At 29.0% G+C, this 22,622-nt stretch overlaps 1 protein-coding gene across 4 annotated transcripts in view; it reads left to right on the forward strand.

Moving 5' to 3' along the window:
- LOC113560773 (cGMP-dependent protein kinase, isozyme 2 forms cD4/T1/T3A/T3B) overlaps positions 1–22,622 on the forward strand; it is a 116,423-nt gene that overhangs the window by 53,966 nt on the left and 39,835 nt on the right. For 2 of the 4 annotated variants that reach the window (XM_026966835.1, XM_026966834.1), the window contains exon 3: positions 11,262–11,428. In XM_026966835.1, coding sequence (XP_026822636.1) covers positions 11,262–11,428 — 167 coding nt within the window. Of the gene's footprint in view, positions 1–555; positions 1,184–11,261; positions 11,429–19,422; positions 19,667–22,622 lie in introns of those variants that run through there. The other 2 variants (XM_026966836.1, XM_026966833.1) reach the window with 2 other exon arrangements.

A 22,622-nucleotide genomic window follows, 5' to 3' on the forward strand; every position in this document is an offset into this window, starting at 1 on the left:
TATAGTTTTTGACAATTTTCATTTTTAAAGACATTTATTTTGTTTTTTTAGTGTTTTAGGCTATAATTAACACAAAAACTCTGTTTATTATTTTATTAATTTTATGATTTTTATTTAAAAGAGTTATATTTTATAATGTGTTAACTGTTTTTACCTTATCGTTATTTTTCGAACGGATCCGTATAACATACATATTGAGATTTGACGGAAAAATAAATGAGAATAATTATTTTTTAGATTAAAAGTCCATGTAGAAGAATTATTAAAATTCTGCAGTTCTGCAAAAGTAAAATTTAATAAATTTTTTTTGATTAAAACTGGTTTAGAATAAAAAAATGTAGGTGCATTTTTATTTAGGGAATTTTAGGTTTTTTTTTAAATTTAAAGCATTAAATTCCCAGACCTAGTAATATATGGTTTACTATTATTATTATGTTGTATAATTCCCGTGGCCGGTTTTCGCGGCGCGTTCCTACCGGAGGACCTTGCGGCCGACCCGCCGGTCGCCGCGCACGGAATTGAAATCGATCATCGTTTTACAGATCCTTGACCCGGTTGTGTTGCAACAAGACAGCGGAGGGGAAAACACAAACGCATGGAACGCGTAAACGCAACAGCGCACCGCCGCGCGTGTACCTGCGACAGTCGGTTCGACGCGTCCGAAACCACACCGCAATTACGTATTATACAGTACGCGCCGCGATAATATACGTGTTAACGACGGTACGATAATAATAAATTGGACTATAATAGTACCGTTTGTGGATATTGAACCATCAGCGCTCGCGATGAGCACGTCAGTGATGAACAGGTTGCGAGACCTGGAGCGCGAGCTGGCCCGCCGGATGTCCGAGTCGAGAAAGAAAGACGAGTATATCGCCCGGCTGGAGCACCGGCTCGACGAGCGCGACGCCAGCGTCCGGCACCTGCGCAACGAGATCGACAAGTTTCGACAGGTGGTCAGGCCTCTCACCCATCACATTATGGCCATCCAGATGTCGGCTGACGATCTGGTCGTGTACGGAAACAGCGGCGGAGGTGGCGGTTGCTGTAACGGTGGCGATCATCACGGCCACCCCACGGGTTCGTCGTTCAAGGGTCGGCCCACTCGGCAGGCCATTTCCGCCGAACCACTCAGGACCACTGACCCACTGCCTATCGTCAAGGTTCCAAAGTCCTCAAAGTGAGTGTCTTATTGGGCTGACTTGATTTTGATATTTTAGCACTTAAGCGAGGTAGAAGATGTGGACTATACAATAATATAGTCAATGCAAAGTATAGTTAATGAATCGAATTTGTATCATACTTTGGTATAATTCTGACTGCGTGAAAAAAATATGCTAAGTCATAACATCCGAACTCTACTCATCACATAAAACGTTTAAAATTGTTTGATATAATGCGTTGTAATCTGATTATTATAATACAATTTATTTGTTGCATCATCAAAATTTCTATTGAATTTAAAGCCAAGTTATCGAGTCTCTCAATTGTTTTAGTTGATATTAATCTTGTTTAAATCTTCTTCAATAAAGGAAAATGGTCTTTTATTGTATATTTTATACGGCGAAAACTCGATTGTACGACAATAAAAAATATTGCACATTCAAAATCCAAAATTCTAGGTCACTTAATAACAGAGTCCATAGGCCTATTGTATCTATAATTGAAACATCTCTCTGGTTATGTATAATAATAACGAATATAATGTATATAGTTTTATATGGTATATAATATATGCGTGTGTTGTGTCCCGTAGGACTCGCGGATATGTAACGTTGTAGGTTTCCGCAGACAGTATAGTAGGGGTGGCAACAACGAGACTCATAACATCAAGCTTAGAGTACAATTATCAACTATTTTATAAACATCTCTTAAAAATGTAGCTCGTAAATTTGCGGCTACTTAAATTTAATAGTAACCACCCCTGCAGTATAGTAACTATAAGTAACCGGTAGTGCCATATCCAGTATTTTGGTCAACTGTTTTCTGACTCGTCCTTTAAAATTCTTCTGCGTTTTCACGTATCTTGCTTAGAAATATCGTGTTGGTTATGCGATTAACAATTTATAGACGTGTTTGAGGGAGAATACAATTTATACCCTCAACAAATTCGTGTTTTAAACAGCCTCGGCTTATTCGTACTTCAGTTCGATATTATTTTGGAATCGAGCCTCGGTAACCATTCGATATTTTTTATTTATGTGTTTGCTTATATAGTATATAATCGATACTACGGTATTTAAATGTGAGATCTCAAAGTGATCGAGCTAACGGCGCGTATGTCCGTGTTCAAGTAGTATTATATTACGATAAATATAATAATTAGTTGTTATGTCATTTACGTACTTGTTGCGTTTGGCAATAAGCATTTATCGTTGCTATTTGCCGAGTTGATTATTATAACACAGTGTGATTAGATTTTGAAGATGGTTCGAATATAATAATAATATAATGCGATAGTCGATAGGTCTTAATTGCCATAGATTCGTCGTACATCGATAGTCACATAGTTGGTGAAGAGAGTTTGTAGCTTGCTGTCTAGTCGTACATGCCACGTAAGAATACAGTTACTGTTTCTATCGTTTACCGATCAATCTACGAATGTAATTATTCTGCAGGAAACGAGTTAGAATGACTCGTGAAATCTCCAGAACGTTTTCGTTTTTATATTTTCCGCCCAAGACTTAAGTTACCAACATTATATTAAAACATTTAAAACTATATTTAAAAGAGAGTTAATGAATCTGTAATAGGTTGGGTGATAGGTGTACTATTATATATATATATATGCATTTATCATAGATATTTCGGATGACATCGGCGCCACTACTCATTGTTGTTAAATTCCAGAAACTCGAGGTCAAAAAGTTTATCGATTACTATTACTCAAGTGTAAACTTTAAGTTGTATTTAAGTCATTTTTAAAAATTATTTTCGCTTTATTATAGATCAACCAGTCGTTCGAAAAGACGATTTCCATGTAGAATTTCCGGTCGGTAAAATCGCTTTTGATAATGTCCTCTGCAATCGCAATCCTGATACACTTCTGTCGGTCTATGTCTGTGTTTACATACTCTTACAGTCATTTGTATGATATTTTACCGTGTTATCGGTTGTTGTAAAAAAATAAAATAAATAAATACACCGAATATAAACAGTTGGAAAATGATTGGACGATATCGCGTGTTTAAATTCGTGGTAGTGAACAACATTGGCAGCAAACATTGGAGTTTACAGACAGTTAATAAAAATAATTAAAGGTATAGATTTGTAGTATGTTTAATTTAAATGCATGGAATCATCGATATGTATACGTTGTCACGTGTATAAGATTTTTTACGCGCATTGAAAGATTTGATTAGATAAAAAGGTAGATATAAAACCACACGGACAGTGGGGTAGACCTTGGCGTGGATCAACGCGTGTATACGACGTTGCGTGCGTCTAATTAGTCGCTGTGGAGTTGGACATTTTCATGCCTTATACGTTTCGTATCGGAACAAATTCCTTGGACTGATGTAGGTTGTTATAGCAGCCGATTTGGAAAAAAAATAAAGCCCTCGATCGATGGCTGCAGCCCACACTCGCTGATTGCGATAATATATAACAGCTGTAGTTACTGGTTAGGTATACAGCTATATATAATTATATTTTACTCTCGTTGTCGCACCGTCGATCGGTAAAATAATATATTTATAGGTAGCTAGTAATATAGGCGTGTATGAAACTTGTAATACGATGTTGTTGTATAATGTCTCTGAGACGTACAGACGCCGAATACTTGTCATCTCGTGCGGTGATTATGATAATATAATAACGATTTTCATATTGTTTAAGCATCATACGTTTATAAAGATTGGCAGTTATGACCTATATATATATATATTATAATATAGTATATTTAGTATATTATATATTGTAAATATAATACGGACGGCACCACAGCGGTTCCTCTGTATGTGGCTAATATAATATTATATAGGCGCCAGGCAGTGAGTAATTTTTATATCTATTACCGTATCATCGGTTTCAATTGTACTTTGCTACTACATTAAGATGCACCACACGCGATACTACAATAGCTAATACGTTAAGTCTTATATGTGTACAAGATGCCTGGCAGTTATTCTGAATCGATTGAAACTTTCACCACGTTTAGCCGTTCATAGTAATACATTATATGAATATATTATAATATATTGTATTAAATATATACATAATACATATATACACCCATTACCTTTATAGATTGATACTGTTTGACGATTCCGATCGATGATATAATATTATTATTTTATATCATTAATTCTTATATTATGATAATAATACTATTCGCCCAACACTGTGCCTCTGTAAAACGGGTGCCGCGCGTATTCGTATTATGCATTTATATTATTATTTTTCGACCCAATGGTCCCTGAACCAAATACTCGAGGTTATTGTAACGCACAAATATGCGTCTGTATCGCATTATACACTTATCGTAGCTGTTGTGTGATAAATATTGTATAAAATCGATTTTAAGCATCCGTCAAACGTTCAATAATCTATTATAAAATAATAATAATGACGATTATAATATTTTCGTTTACGTAGATGTATTTTTTATTTTACATCAGTACACTTATTGAACATTTTCTATCCTAACATAATATAAAATATTCACTAATAACATTTTTAGAGGTTCGCGTTCGGGACTAGGTATACTATATCATCATGCTTTGGCAATGGTACCTACTCTTCATTTTTTCGCATTTATGCATCACATTATAGCGAGTAGTGGATACCGGGTTTGAAATATAATTTTTATACAAACCTTTACCCAATGTATATACTTAAATGTCATACGCAATGTAAAAAAATATATTAGAAATAATTAATCATATTAGATAGGGTTATTCTTATTATTATTGTAATAACTTATATTTACTTATTAATGGTAAATATTTTTATGGTTTTTTTTCATAAATATATAATTGTTTTAACATTATAGTGTATCACTCTGTAGTATTTTTGCAAAAATCTATGTATTGCGAACTAGCGTTTGAACTTGTTATGGGGTGATGTGAAACGTTATTTAAAAGTGTGAATTACTGTAACTTTTTTAAGTATGCATGATTGATGTCCTCGAATAAATCGTTGTCTTTAACTCTAATCACTTGTGTTGTACAACTTGTACTTCTAAATTCATTATGGAGTAATTTATTTCCAATATAATCTAATATAACATACTGTATACTGTACACAAGCAATACAATAACACTGGTGGTGTGTAGTGGGTGAACATGATTATTGTACTTAGTTATTACAATATTTAATATATAACAACTACATATAATATATACTATAGTATGGCAGGGTACCCTCAGGGGCCATAATTATTGTGTTATTGTCTGATAACATGACGCATTTATACCTATGGGAATGTATATTATATATTTGTCTTGTCTTTGTACGTCACCTTGTAATTTATCACGTTAAACCATAAACGCTGTTGTTATAACCATGCATATACCACCTATGTGTCGCGGCGATTGACCCATATTATTTGCACATTGCATTTTATTATATTTTTATACAATACAGTTTAGGCGCACAAAACTCCATCATCCTCCAATAAAACCATGAATTTTTTCCAACCCAAAATTTATAAAATAGTATGTTTTATGTACACCATTTGGACGGTATGGCAGTACCTATATAATATTATATATCTATCCGATGTTATCTTAATGGATTGTAATATATTTTTTTAAATTTACTGTCCCTCCCTTAGCAGCTGTAACGAAGTGTATAGTCTAATATAATATGTATTATGCACAGAGGAGAAATTACAATTCGAGGTAAACAAGCCTAGCCAAAATCATCGGAGAACCGAATTTCGAGATAGTAGTTTTTTAAATGCATGAAATGTGGAAATACACATACACTCGACACATATACGTGTCTAAATTAATAATGCGTATTTTTCAAGTATGCAATATCATATTACCATATATATATATATTTAAACACGCGCTCTGTACTTGATAAATTCGTTTTTTCTCCACTGTATTATATTCTATTGAACTATTGTATAATAATATAGATTTTAAATAGATTTAACCTTCTCAAAGATACATAATTTTATATTTTAATAATTCAACGATTTTTGGAAAGCCATTCACTGCGCTGAGCAGTATAGTAAATATAAATACGTATATCCATTGAATCGATGCATTGTCATATGGAAATAATAAAATAATAAATTATTATTCAAATCCATCGACATAACGTTGGAAAGTGAATGAGTCCTGAATGCAAATAATATGTACCTACATAATATAATATGGACCTAATCGGTTACGAGTTACGTAAGGGAAACAGTAGCATTGTCTATCTATATAATATATTATGTACATTATACATATTTTATATTACGTACTATCGGTATATGAAAGGGTTAATATGAAATTCTTTTTAAAAAAAGTACTTAATGCAGTATATTTCCGATCATTAAATATTCGTATGTTTACAATGTACATATTTTTATGGATAAATACAACTAATTAATTCGAAAAATTAATACTAAAATTAATATAGGTACCTACATAATGTAATACAAAGTATAAACATTTTTTAAATTTTAGAAAATAAAATTATTTCAATGATTATAAAATAGGTGATTATTATTTGTTTAAAAAGTTTCTCATGCTATTAAAATTAAAGCTTTATTTAATAAGAACAAATAAGTTATTTATCAAAGATTTTATTTTTATCAAATTTTCTTGTAATTTGTAAAAAGTGCAAACTGCAAATTACCAAATTCAAACTACTAATTTGCCTGCACTAGAAAAATAAATTGAAAGTTAAAAGCATATTTTAAATTGTTTGCCAATTTTTTTACTTTAATCTTCATTTACAATATTTTTCCTTTGTATTGTATGTTTAGTTATATAGTATGACGTATCTTTGTACTTACATTGGTTTTATGAAAATGTTTATTATAAATTATAATAAACATTATACATAATATATTTCTCTATAGACTACTATCTATTATTTTAAGCTATTTACTACAGGTGAAAAGTGATTAAACATCATTGTTTTGTATTTTAAAACTCGAATTATTGAAAATAAAGTAAGTATTGATGAGAAATACGTGATGTGAAAAAATTATAACTACTCAGAATCTAACCTTGGGCAGTCTAAACTCATGTAAAACCGTCGATCAATTGGCCTTCTCTCCTCTTGTTTATTTCTTATGTTTTTATAATAATCGTAACCCGAGAAAATATAGAAGTACATTATTTGTTAGGTATCCTTGCACATCACTGATTACAAATGTCATTTTTTTAATATGCTCATGTATCCCCCCAACTGTTATAAGTGAATTTTTATTTTGATTATTTTTATGTATGTTTATATATATTTTTAAAGCTTGTTAATTATAAAAATATGATTACGGATAAAGCATGAACATTATAGTTATCACTTATTAGTTATTATCTAGCTGTACTTGAGAAAATTTGAGTTTTTGACTATTGCAACATGGTACTTGGAAAATAATACGTCATTGTCAGTTATCACTACACAATATTATCGAAATAACAAAATATAGTTATTACAGTTTATAATATATTATGTCTTATTATAAATAATTATAGTGGATAGAAATTTGAATTAACTACGATGACAAATTAAAATAAGATGACATTTTTCTGAATTTGGATTTTAAAATCCTACGCAATTATGAGTTCAAAGGATTAAAGCAAACAATTCTGCGTGTTTATCTTGGTTCGTTGCCATCACTCAGTGGGTACTCGTTAGTGTTATTATAACACTTGGTTCCAAATAAAATAATGTTTTAATTGAAAGGATTTTATTTCTGAGATTTTTCAAATGTTAATGGTTATGAAATTTATAATTATGAATTGCAATAGATTTATCATGGTTTTTTAATATTTCATGTTACTGTATTTACTTTATTTAATCTATCTTAACTTAATTTAATTTCCAAGAAATCATATAGGTATCTATAATTAATTTAATATGTAATAAATAATAATATTAAAAAATCATTTAAATTAAAATAAATTATTACATTGTAATATAATTGCTATTATTTGTTTATATGTGATTTATTTTTCTTATTCTTTTTATATAGTTTGTTATGAATATATATTTCATACTTGAGCAATATTTTGTATATAATACGGCTCAATAAGTATGTATTAATTTGTAATAATATAATTTAGGTACTCTATTTTAAAAGTTTACAGATTTAAGTGCGTTAAAAATATTATACAATTTATTAGGAAATAATAGTTTGAAAAATTTGTATGAGTATACAGTATATGATGTCCATGTAGAAAAAGGTTAAAAGGTGTTTTAATGTATTATATTATATTTTAATCCGAGTGAATTATTTCCAATAAACAATTATTATATCTTGGAAAAAAGTTTTTTTTTAGAATTAAGATTTTTATGTTTAAAAGTCTAATTTTTAATGAGCCATTAAGTATAGTATAAGAATCATATTGTTATAATGATTATAAATGTTCTAAGAATTTAACGTTTATATGCGTGGAGATCTAAGCATATACCTATACTAACATTGTATGTGATATTGCAGCAATACTTTCCAATTCTCCACTGTGTTCATCTGATATTTATAACATATTTTTTTGTTATAACTATAGTTATTAATTTTAGTAAAACTTATTATAGTTATAGTTAATTTTAATTAACTACATGTTTGAAATTCGATTTTTATGTATCAAAGTTCTCAGAAAAATATTCTGCATTGAATAAGAAACTGAACATTTATGATGTTATACAATTCGAAAATGTATAAATACTATATAACCATAAAAAAGATTTTGTTTAGAAATAGTAAACATAATATTTTTTTTATAATGTTATACTTTTACCTCTACATGCTCCGTTTTATTCACATCAAACATAATTTTTTTCGTAACCGTTACTCAATATTTTAATTTTGTGTTTTATTTATTATATTATTCTTAAAAGTTTAATTAGGCTTTGAGTTAAATTTATATAAAATGTATGTAAAGAAATACACGTATGAACATAAATTACTGTTTGATTTTAGATTGTATCAAAGATATATATTATATGTATATTGTTTAGTAAATATTACATAAAACTTGAATACATTTATTTTGTAATCTTTAAACGTTAAAATAATATATTTAATAAAATAAATAATAATATTTTATACTTTTTTTACAAATATTATTTTAACAGTTGTATTAGATATGAAATAATTGAAAGTCATAATGGATTACAAATTGTTGGCCTTTTAATCTTTTTTTTTTATGTTAACGCAAAATACATTATGAGATACCTATTATAATTTTATAAATTACATTATGATCCTTTGTATTTAATAATGCGTAAATGTATATACAACTATGTATAACTCAATATTTTTAAATCGTAATTTTATAGAATAATAGTATTATTTTTTTACGAAAACCATAAAGCATGTTATATTATTACTATAATTTAATGTTACAATTTACAGAGCTTGTATTTTGGAAAAAAATAAACGAATGAATAATGTATGTAAACTAAAAAATATAATAGTAGGATTGTGTACATATATTGTTTATTATTACGGTTATTATTATATTATGTTATGTTAAAGTAATACAAATATTACACAATGAAAAATTCCGTTATTATCGTGATATGAAATTGTAAGATTAAGTTTTAATTCAATCAAGGGGTATCGGGCGATAACCCTGAACTATTATACTATTATAATATGGTTTTATACATTATAATAATATCCAATAAATATACTCGTACCTACATATATTATTTACATTATCACGCGCCTGTCGCATACGGATAGTAAAGCAGTATAAGGCGAAGATTATGTAATAAAATTCAGTTTACGGTGACTTCTGATTACTTTTTTGGTAAGACATACAACACCGTATAATGTCTTATTATTACTGGCACGGATGCAACTTGCTCAGTTACTCGTTTCGTGTGCTTTGTTTATTGTACATGTCGAAAATTTTATATTTATTGCTGTGGTTGCCTATAATTTGGTCCAAAGACGGATTTTGTTGTCGTGATTGCCTGTTTTTTAAATATGAAGATTTAGTTCATTGAAAACTATAAATTTGCTCCGTTATGTTAGTATTAGAATTAGAAATTAGAGTACAATATATATTTTCCTTTATAATAATATACCATGTTAAATAAAAAGCATCTTAATAAACATAATACTATATATATATAAAATATGAAATAAATGCTTACATATATCTATTATCGATGGCATGGTGGAAAAATATTATCATAAAAACCATACCTAGTTGCCTAAAATAATAGGGACGATAAACTGTCACTTATTTGTATACTGTCCATTTTAAAATACAAAACGCAAATACTTCGTACTGTCGGGTAAAAATGTACATTTCTGAACGAGGACACTGTACTATTATCATAATCATATACATGTTTACACAGTATAAACTATAAAGTATATACCTACTATATATATATAACTATTATGTATAGATTATATATTATATAACGTTATGATAAAAAATATTAAAAATAAATAATTAAAAAAGTAAAAAATTCAAGTAAAAATGTTTTTAACATAAATATGTGATAAGTAATATGTTACAACTACTTAGTAAATGAGTTGTTCTACAGATATATATATATTTGAATTAAACAAATTGGTCAGAATAAAAAAGTTTCTTACAATAAAATATTTATATATAACTTATCGGTACTATAGGTATGATTAGTTGATATTTTCTCGTTACACGTAAACATTGGACATTTTCAATATATATTGTTAAAATTCTTGCTTAATATATTATGATCAAAATCATCTTTGACGAATTTTGTTTTTAATTTGGTTGTAATTGATGCCATCATATACTTAACTATAGTCATCGTGTTAGTTAAATTCATATGATATTTTGATTAAGTGTGATAATCACACTTGGAAAAAATTAACTAAATATTTATATTTACAGTCGCCGTGTTCGTAAATAAAAACAATAACTTTTAATAACAGCTAATAGCTAGGTACCTATAATAATACTAAATCTTCGAAATATTAGTTTTTTAATTAGTTTTAATATTTGTACTATATTTAAATATAGATTTAAAATGTGTATGAAGTATTTTAGTATTATATTTTTAATAAGTGATAAATTATGTTAACTAATTGTTATTAATATATATATTAATTATATTATAATATGAATATTACTTTTTAGGTCTAGAGAATTGATCAAAGGTGCTGTTTTGGACAATGACTTCATGAAAAATTTGGAATCAACACAGATTAGAGAGATAGTGGACTGTATGTATCCCGTCGAGTATGCCTCCGACAGCATTATTATTAAAGAAGGAGATGTGGGCAGCATTGTTTATGTTATGGAAGGTAAGTTCTTTTTTAATGTACTACTATGAAAACGTGATTATACGTATAAATCACATAATACTACCAGTGGCTTGTCCAGGAATTTTTAATAGGAGGGGATGTATTTTATAAGTAATAATAATTCATACATTACAGGCACAGAACTAAGGACGCAAATACCGCGTCTCTTTAGGTTTAAACTTTAAAATGTTTTAACCTATATGCTTAAATATAGTTGTATAATATGTAGATGAATACATTTTATATCTCAATTTGTGCGATATACATAAATTATAAGCACTAATGTACCGTTTAGGCTTTATTACCATTTCATGTGATTTTGTTTTTGTGAGAAAAGGAGAGTCTTGTGAATTTAAAAATGAAATTTGCATGTTCACGGGAAAGGCATACGTTTTTTTTATACACGAAAGTTATAATTTTATTGGGGACTGTGATACTTATTGCTGGACACGCCACTGATATGTATTCGAATAACACTACTATAATATAATTATAATATGTACTTACGAAAATAGTATATATATATTACCGTCAGTTATTTGAGCGTACAATCGGACGTGGATAGCTTAATAAATAATAACTAAATATATAAAAATTAAGAATATCAAATTATATATTGTATTTATTTAAAGTATGTAAACGAAACATTTTTCCTACGCTTTATGTTTAATGTTTACGTGTTTATTGTCGATTTCAAATTTCTTTATTGATAGAACTAGCTACTACAATAATGTAAATGTACATTTTATCGTGTTTATAGATTATTATAATAACGTTTAAACTACCTATAATAACCAATATTTTGAATTTATATACATATTCTATAACTATCATCGTTGTTGGTGCTGTACAGTGTTAAAACACAAGTAAAATAAAATATACTACCACGAATTCGATGTGGCAACTCAACGTACACGCGTGTCGGTATTTGGCTTGTCCACTCCGGACACCTTCGGCGCACGTTGTCATTGACTACCATAATATATTATTATTGTAATACACTTATGCCTATATAATGTTTATACAGAATGTCTGTCACTTTGTTTGTCGTCGTACATATCTGCTTGCCTACTATACTTTATCTCGCCTACGTTTGAATACCTAAAGATTTTATTTTAAATATTTGACGGAAATTAGCAATTAAATGTCAAAATATTTACATAAATCTTGCTCATATTGGCCGGTATTGGATGATTCTTAGAAACTTAAAACAAATGTTTTTATTTTGTTTTGAGCGTTAACAAAACTATATTATAATAATCGGAAGCTTCTAATACAAAGAAATTATCGTCTGAAGTCGCATTTCAAAATAATTGATTAGAATTTTGAACAAATGTTATTGCGGGGAAAATCATAGCGGTAAGATTCACAATTGTCCTCGTTATATACCCTCAACACTATATTCTTCACATAAAGTATGAAATCGAAACTACAGTGCGTTTTGTGCTCTTTTTTCTCGTGGATATTTTTGTAATAGAGAAATTTGCTCTTTATCGTCAAATGACGTATCCACATGCGATGGCTGATGATTGACGTGAAACGAGAGAGCATACAATTATGGGCATATATATTATTATGTCGATTGTCATTACTCAATGTATATATAACGGTATGGGCGTTCTGATTTTACGAAGACATGATATTTCATCGCCAAGAATAAAATATTTTCCGCGACCAATACGTTCAACATTCTGCCCGCGGAGTTCGACGTGATTTAGAAATTATAATTTTTTCAATTTTAACACCCCTTATCCGTGTTTATCTCGTTAACACCAAATATATTGGTACCTGCATAAAACCTTGTCTTTAAATTGATAACAATCTATTATTATATATAGGCGCAATCATTGAACACTAACAAAATATGTACAGAACGGCATTGAAGAGGTCTTACTTTTTTTTTAATAGTAATTTTCTTGTCATTTTTTTCGATTATTTTCGGAACACGAAAAATATTGTAATATCGTATCATTATATATAAAATGCAACATTATTTTGTAGTGCATATCTTCAACACTCTAATATACGAGTAGTATAATGTATTTTTATAAATCATAATATTATTTACTTTGTGTTCATATACTGGGACAGACCTACATATCTAAAAATCTCTAAAAGCCGTGTGGTGCTTACTTTATATTTTTATAAAAAATAAATTTTGTAAATCACAAAGCTAATGAAAAGTTACGCGTTTAATTATCTTTATTTTTATCTTATTTACGACACATTTATAACATTTTTAAAACGCAATGGTAGCTGTAAGCCAATAATAATCGTAATAAAATATAATCATTATTAAATATTAAGTACTGAATACTTATACTAAATATTAATTTGTTTATTTGTATACATCTTACTATTGAATTAACTACTTACTAACACTGATTTTTCTCCGATGACATATATTTTCATGGATGCAAATTACAGGCATTATGAGTGTTATAAATTATTTACGGTCTAAATGGATACGTTTCAAATTAAATTAAACAAGAAATAAATTGTAATATCATTCTCAGACGATTAAAACGATAATATATTTTATATTTATTTTTTCGTGTTTTTGATCAGCTTGTGATTAATAACTTAGAGTTTTTTTTAGATATGCTTTATGCATTTAAATTTAAAATTATTTATACAATTTTAGTATACTTACAGTTACAAAAAATCATAGTGTATTGAAATATATTATCTCTAAAACTTTGGCAATTTTGATTTTTGACATTAGTACCTATTTAGGGAGAACTGGGAAGAAAGATTAAGATACATTCTTTGATTTTCTCTTAAAATGTATTCAGTTTATTATTGCTAATTTAAAATGCCTTTAAATACTACAGAAATAAATTTTGAAAAGAATATACTTATGTCTTATTTTATACTATAATGTATAAGGTTCAATAAAGAAATCAGTCGTCTTATAAAACAATCGTTCAAATGTTCTACATGGTTACCTTCTTTCTATAATTTGCACGCATGTGATGCAATTCAGAAAATTTCAGTTATTTCTTATTGAAAAAATATATAATATACATTATATAAACTAAAAATTAAATTTAGCAAACATGGCTTAAACTAAAAAATAGTAATTTGAAGTGAATTAGTTCATAACCACTTATATACCATAAATTGGTGCAAAATACTTGTACCTCGTTTGTACATCATTATTTTTTAAAATATGCATTAAATTATATCAATAAGTCAATTAAATTTAATTTGTGACTTTGAATAACTATAATATAAAATAAAAAGCTTATAAGTACAAATTGCACTAATTGTAGTGTACAATAAAGTTTATAATTTATTGGGACCATATGTTTAATGTTTATAGACGCCTTTCTTTTGTATTTACCTATTAAAAATAATTTATTAAGTTATAAGTATATCCAGTAATAATCAAAATAAAAATTGGAAAGTATTCGATTTTTAGTATATTTTTAGAATTTTATAAACACTTCGATTGTTTTAATTAGGTAATTGCATTATTATTATTATGTATTTGTAATATAATCATATATTTCTTATCGATTTTCCTATTTATTGTGTGTGTTTGTTGTACATAGAAATGTGATATTATAACGAATGGCGCGATTTAAATTGCCATTTATCAAATTACAATTTTAAACTACAATCGAAATTAGGTTCTAATTTCTGGAATGCTTTCTACTAAAAAGTATAAATATCTATCTTTTTATATAAATAATATACAAATATTACTATCACTTATGCAAAAACTTTATTTCACAGAGAATTTTATAATTACACAAGTATGAGAAAATACATTTTATTTTTGTTTTACACTACAACTAGGTCCTTTCTAATATAAATTTAAGTCTTTAAAATTATAGTGGTGTAATAAAGTATGGTTTTTTATTTGAATTTAACAATACAAATATCTATCGTATTTTATTCTTCTATGTAATGTATTAAATAGGTTTTTTATTGTATTTTAGTTTTCTACAATAAATCGATGAATATTAATTTCACAACCTTAACTTATTACAAATACCTATGGCTTATCTGATATATATCATATTTGATTTGAGAGTGATTTTTACATTTATTTAAAGTGAATATAGATTTAAATATAAACTAATAAATATTAATAAATATACTAAATAGCAATAAATTTATATATTTTTGGCGTTGCACGTAATTTTTTAGAGCGGAGAGATAAATGCGTCGATTTTACAATGATGAGTGTTTTTTTTATGTGTCTGTGTTCATGATAAGTAGTCGATAAAACGCTTCAATTTTCACTTTTCAAATTTAAAAATGCCCAGTATTTTTTTTTTTTTTTATAATCGACCAAAACAAACAAAAAGTTAAGAAAAAAACGAGAATTTTTACGCAAATCCAGTATTTTATTAAAATAATAAAATAATTTTGTAACCATAGCTACCAAAATGTATATAGTCTCTATCAATCAGAATCGTTTTTCATTGTGTACAACAGGTTATGATTGAATTTAAATTTAACAAAATCCATTATAGCGATTTACTTAATAACGAGTTTCACTCATAACATAACGTACAGCAGAGCGGTACTTAGGTACTTGTTTAACTTTTTTAAAGTCATATTTATTATGAACACCGACATTTTGAAATCAAATTGGTTGTTATACAGCTATATATAATTAGTTTATTTATTTATTTTCCAGTTTTATTTGGTAATGCTAGAAACTGAAATTATATTCTTTTAATAAAGTTTGGTTATTTATTGAAGATAATTTTTTTCTTTGTAAATGATAAAAGATGTGCACGTTATTTTTTAAATTATGAAGACAGTAAAGACAATAATGTCCCATCATAAAGTATGAATGCGAAATATTTAATGTAAAATTAAATGTTATGCAGTAAAATTTTTAATAATTCACAAAAATTAAGATGTTTATTTGTAGATTTTTAATAAATCAAATGATGGTATACTTATTGTGTAATGTTCGATATGTTAGAAAAAGATACGATTGACTTCTATTAAAATAATTATAGTCATTATTTCATCATCATCATCGTCATAATCATCATCATAATCATCATTATTCGTCAAGTTAATTTACAGTATATACTTTATATTATATAAGTATATATATTTGTATTTTATCATACTGCTCGGTTATCTGTTTTTGTGGGTAACTTAAAGCTAAAAATTCCTTTGTATTATAAATATTATAATATCTCATAATAATTAACAATTATATAATTTATTTATCCACTTTTTAAATTTGAACTTATCATTATAAGAAACACACCATAATTACATTTATATTATATAAAAACTTTTATTTGTAAATATATTGATAATTTTGTATTGTTTAGATTTAGTACTTACTAGTATTATATTTACTAATCTATTTTAGTTCAAATATTGGTACTAAATTTCGTTATTGATGATCCGTACTCCATACATTCCACACATCTGAATGATATGCCATGGAGTAATTGTACGTTGATCTTTCGACCATGTTTATGGTTATTTTATTTTATAGTACTTTTATAAATATTAATACATTTATTTTATTAATTTAATTTGAAGTCCATTGTTTTTTGCTGTATATCATTCGTACAATTTTAGGATTATATACATACAATGTAATATTAAAATACATTTAAAAAAATATGATATTGAACCAGGTAAAGTAGTATATATTAGTTATAGGTACCTAACAAAGTTGCAATTATTCACAGTTCATCAGAATTATCTCCATTTTTTTCTTAGCATATAAATTAATTAATATTTAATATTTAGTAAGATGTAAAATAATTATTAGTTTACCATAATTTCACGATACATGTAGTTGATAATAGTATATATTATACTTATTATATAGATATAATTTTTTTTTTTTATCTCCTACGTGTTTTTAATATACATTGTAAATTTTATCTTGGTATTTGAATATGATTAATTATTTTCAATCATGTTAATTTTGGTAATTGACTAACTAGTTTTTCAGTTTGTTTTCTTAACTAGCCAATTCAAAATATGAAATCTTATATTTTAGAAATTAAGTAAATCGCGATAACTTAGCTTAACCTTGTTGGCAAATAACATTTTTATAATTATTCGTTCAAAACATTTTGTGACGTTTCACAGTAAAATTACACACATCTATCTTAGATTGCAAATTAAACATGAATTAAAATTTTGAAAACAATTTAAAATTACAAAGGTCCTCTAGAGTTCATAAAATCGTTTAAAATAATGAAATAATAAATTACAACCAACCAGATTAGTGTTAAATTAAATCTCGACAATCATAAACAATTTTAAACTTGAAAGTCCTCCTCAATAAGAGGACTTTTTTAAGATTGATATAAGAAGAACTTTACTGTCATCAAGATATTTTACAGAAGTATGGTTTTAAAACAGCATTACAAAGCACTTATAATACGACCGTCTGGCTACTTTTAGGCATATGGTATTATGTCTGTTTTTTAAAATTCGATAAAAAAAAATTATACAATATATATGAGCGTTGAGTGCATTTTAGTCTTTCTACACTTAATCTAACTAAACGTCAATGACCTTTTTTTCACGCAATATTTTATATTGCATACAATTCATTAAATAAAAATTATGTATTTTATTGTACTATTTATTTAATACAAACTTTTTTGGTTTATAAATAAAATATGAATCATATTTATTTTATATTTGAGAAACTTATAAAAACAATAATTGTACCGGGTATTTGTTATATATCTCGTTATCATGTAAATTCTATTGACACGCTCTACTTAATAATATTAAATTTGGAAACGTGTGGAAATAGACTATAGTAAACATTAGATTCGGCTATGTGTAATTTTATTATGATTGTGATACAAGTGTGTGTACCTACATATATATCATGCAAAAATTTGATTGATGCGTTATATAATTTTTAATTAACGTGCAAAATAATTATACTAAATAAATGCACAATTAGTATTGCCATTGGCCACGACACAATACTTACATACAAGAACGATACGGATACATAAATTATTTTTTCTACGTTTTATAAAATATTTAGAACAATTATAATATCTCGTGACGTATATTACATTGTGATATAGTGCACAATATAATGTCTATACCATAATGATGAGTTATTCACATTTTGACTAGATTGCGAAGTAGATCAACTCAAGTAATATAGGCAATTAATAATGGACGAACGAAATATCATCATACTATCAAGCATTTGATCGTGTTTCAGACAAACGATTTGTAATTTGCATTATTATTTATTATATTATAATAATTTTTGCTTGTGCATGTTACGCGTATCATTCCAATTATTATTGTTTCCACAATCATAATCGCGCTTGCATCTTGAGTCCCAAGGTCGGCCGTTGTTCTAAACAGAAAAATAAATAAATTTAACGTGCGCTTGTTATAATATTGTTGTACGCTGAAAAACGCGCATGGTCGATCAAAAAAATTTAAAAGTTGATAGCGAATGTTTCGTAGCGCCGTTAGATGCCGAAGAAAGGGACATTTTGACCTATCCAATCACTACTGCTCGAAAAACTAAAAATCGGATCATCGCCCCCCTTTCGGTCCGTAAAAAAACCTAGAGAAACAAAAAACGAAAACTCGTCGACAACGACGCCGCCGCCAACACCGCTTTCTTCGCGGCGTGTAAAAATAGTAAACGGCTCCGCGTCCTCGTCTCCCCCTCAACGGCTCCGTCATCGTTATTACCGTACGCAGCTACAGAGCGTTCGCGGTGCGTCGCGAACGCGCAACCGAGAACGTCGCGAGCGGCGAACCGTAGACAAGCAGCAGCAGCAGCTGTTGCCCCTGCCTCTGCCCCAGCCGCCGTCTCGGGCGGTTTCGCGTTGCCGTCGTCGTCGACGACAGTGTGGCGTGTTCTCTTTTTCGTATTTCTGATCCGACCGCGGTCGGTGGGGGTACCGAGCGCAGCGCGTACGCGACGGCCACACCACACCACACCGGCAGCCGACCACCGCCAGCTGTTCCGCGCAGCCGGACACAAAAGAACGCGACGCAAACAGTGTCTGCCCGCCCGTCCGGCCCATCAGTTCGTGCGCGGTCGCCGTTTGGTGTGTACGTCGTCCGTATTGAGTGCGCCGCGTGTGTCATCTCGTTTTACGTCCGTCCGAGCTCGGTGTGCTTTTCCGTTTCAGTTTTATTTTTCTAAAATCGTTTCTTGCGAGGAGTTAGTCGATTCGTTTTATTATCGGTTAAAACAGATGCGGTACGTCTTTCGCCGAAACTCGGCCCTCCCCGACGGTAAGCTGAGGAGAGCGTGTCTTTCGTTTTTCTCATTTAATTCCTGTATTTGTGTATTTCCTGTTCACGTACAACCGTGTCATTGCTCTTTGGTCGTTATATGTTCCGATTGGTTTTCCTCGGGCCGTGAACAACTGTGTAATATACTGCTGTGGGTAGTATTATTTATTAGGTGGACGCCATATTTTTAGATTACCCCGGTGAAGTAGCTTTGTACTAGTGTTATGTGTGCTTCTGGACTCCGAGATGACGCGATAAATCGGCTTGAATAACATACTAAATACCCTCCACATCTACACGACCTCGGTATCCGGTTAAAACCGCAGCTCGCCGCCGTCCCGTTAACGGCATTTGCATATCCGTCAGACAGAACGCGCATCGTGTTTGCCAACTTTTTCTCACGACCATACGTCTTCAACGTACGCCTACAATTCGTTGTCGTAACGAAGTAGTATAAGTACCTAATGGGTAAAAAAGTCATCGTTGACGTTACCATTATTTTATCCAATTACTTGAATGTGTACCTAAAATATACCTAATAGGTATTGGGTACCTACTGTAATTACATCAGCATAATAGTTATGTGGGTATGTAATCAAATAATGTTTTTTTTAGTAGGTAATGCGTCGCCTGCATTTTTTCCGCCGCGTTTTCGTTATCAACAAACTTCCCGATTTTTGAACTATCATACTTGCACGGCTGCACGCAATGACATATTTTTATTACAACGATTTTTATGTGCGTAGTCCGAAGTACCTTCGTAAATAGTTTTTAATCACAATCAAAATACAAACACTGAAGGTACGTGTAATCAACTAATTCGAACGTTAATCTTTCAAATCCGACATTTAATTGGAATCGCGTCAAGCGTGCATAAAAAACAATGTTATCTCGTTCGAAATCGTCCTACGCTTCTATTGAGATTTAGTATAAAAAAAAAAACACTAGCACACTCACAAACACGTTTTGTAGGTGTTAACTATAATATACAATTGTGTATTAGCCTACCACGTGAGTTATATGTGTGTGTGTTGTGTAACCGTGTAAAGGGTTATGGAGGACGAGTAGAATTTATTGAGAAATAACGGGTGCTTCAAGCGAGGGTACTCCCCTTCGACCGAAACAATTCTGGATGCAACCTTTTAGGATTTCGGGTATCGTGTGTACCTATAGAACGAGGCACTTGTATCTACACCGGTAGATACCACCGTCATCTGTACAAATTTGTAAAAATTTAGATCTAATTAGACTAATCGAAAAAAAGTAGAATTATCAATTTTTCCAAAATTTATAGTGATTTATGGAGAATTTGGTCACGATGCACAATATTATAAAAACAGCATAGTCTAGGTATATTATGGTTATTATGGTTAAAAACTAGTGTTATCCCTATTATCACTCCGCACTCGTACTACTACTGCTACTATTGTCTATTACTATACTATTACTGTAATGATATATTTGCAGCTACAGTGTTATCGTGTCTCGGACAAGGTAACGAAAAATGAAAGTCAACCGAAATTTCTCAATAGTTTGACGGCAGCACGACGCGCAATTCGGCGATCGGCTCGTTTTAGAAAACTGAGAACTGTCGATATATTTAATATTTTAAATACTGTAGGATGATGATTTATTTTATTGGTTACACAGTAGTATTTAACTCCGGATCGGTGACTAATATGTACACTTTAACCTAGGAAAATTCGAAATTGAGTATATGATTTACCGAAACTGATGTTATTATATTTATTATGTATTGAGAGGGGATTGCATTCTAATCCCGGTATTCAACGTTATTTAGAGATAATCGTTTTTTATTATGCCATTTAATGTTCGTTACCGTCTGTAAACTGTAGTTGCTATATAGATGTATATGGAGTACGTTGACACAGAAACATGTCGATAAACACTCTTATAAACACGATAATTATGCATCAATAAAGTTGTTGACAGATTTAGACGCGTTTAGAAAATCAAAAACTCGACAGTTGTACCTATGGTGGGTATATAATTAATATTTAATAGTACATATTAACTATACGGCAGTTGAACTCCACCAGTTGGGTTTTAGGTTTTTTGAATAAAATCGCATATTACACTCGCAATTACCTTTACAGGCACGATACTACTATGTTTACCGATTTGTGTTAAACATAACGTGCAAGTACAATAACAAAAATTATTTCTTTTCATTTAAATGATATCGCACAGCTGCAGGCAGATACGGTAAAATCAGATGTAAAATATATACAATTGTAAAACGATGCCTCAGGAAGGATAACGTCAAAATTTAAAATAATGTTTATTTACACAGAAATATTAATTCTCAACAAACACTTTAAATATTCAATAATTAAAATGCTTAAAATATTTCATTTGTTTCAAAAATCATAATTATTTATTCATATTCTTTAAGAGATTTCGTATAAGGTTATTTAGAATATAATATTATTTTAATATTTACTTAATATCTTTATAAAAATAATTGTTTTAGACAGATTTATTTCATTTTTAGCCGAAGGTTTTTATCGTAGAAGAGTGACAATTCAAGCGAGGTTATATTTTTAGTGGATATTACCATTTCCTATTACGCCGTTACTATGCACTAAAATAATCAATAATTTTGCTAATTATTTTATTTACTTTATTCAGACGTTTTTGAATATTGACTGTCGACCTTAAAAAATATAAGGTATAATGGTTTTGTAGTATCATCAGTCATCAGTGTAGACCTATCTGCCATTATTTATCTACTCATAAATTTGTTAAATAACTTTTCATCTTCAAATGGTCGTATTAACTTACTTCATTACTCTTTAATTGTCTTTAAATTAGGTTAATTATATTTATTATTGAATTTAAGTGTAACCTCGGCTGTAACTGTGTTTTTAAGTGATTTTTACATAATAAAATAATTAGGTTATATATGTTAGGTTATAGAAAATAGAAGAAATTC

Source organism: Rhopalosiphum maidis, chromosome 4 (assembly GCF_003676215.2).
Source record: "Rhopalosiphum maidis isolate BTI-1 chromosome 4, ASM367621v3, whole genome shotgun sequence".
Taxonomy (NCBI): Eukaryota; Metazoa; Arthropoda; class Insecta; order Hemiptera; family Aphididae; genus Rhopalosiphum; species Rhopalosiphum maidis.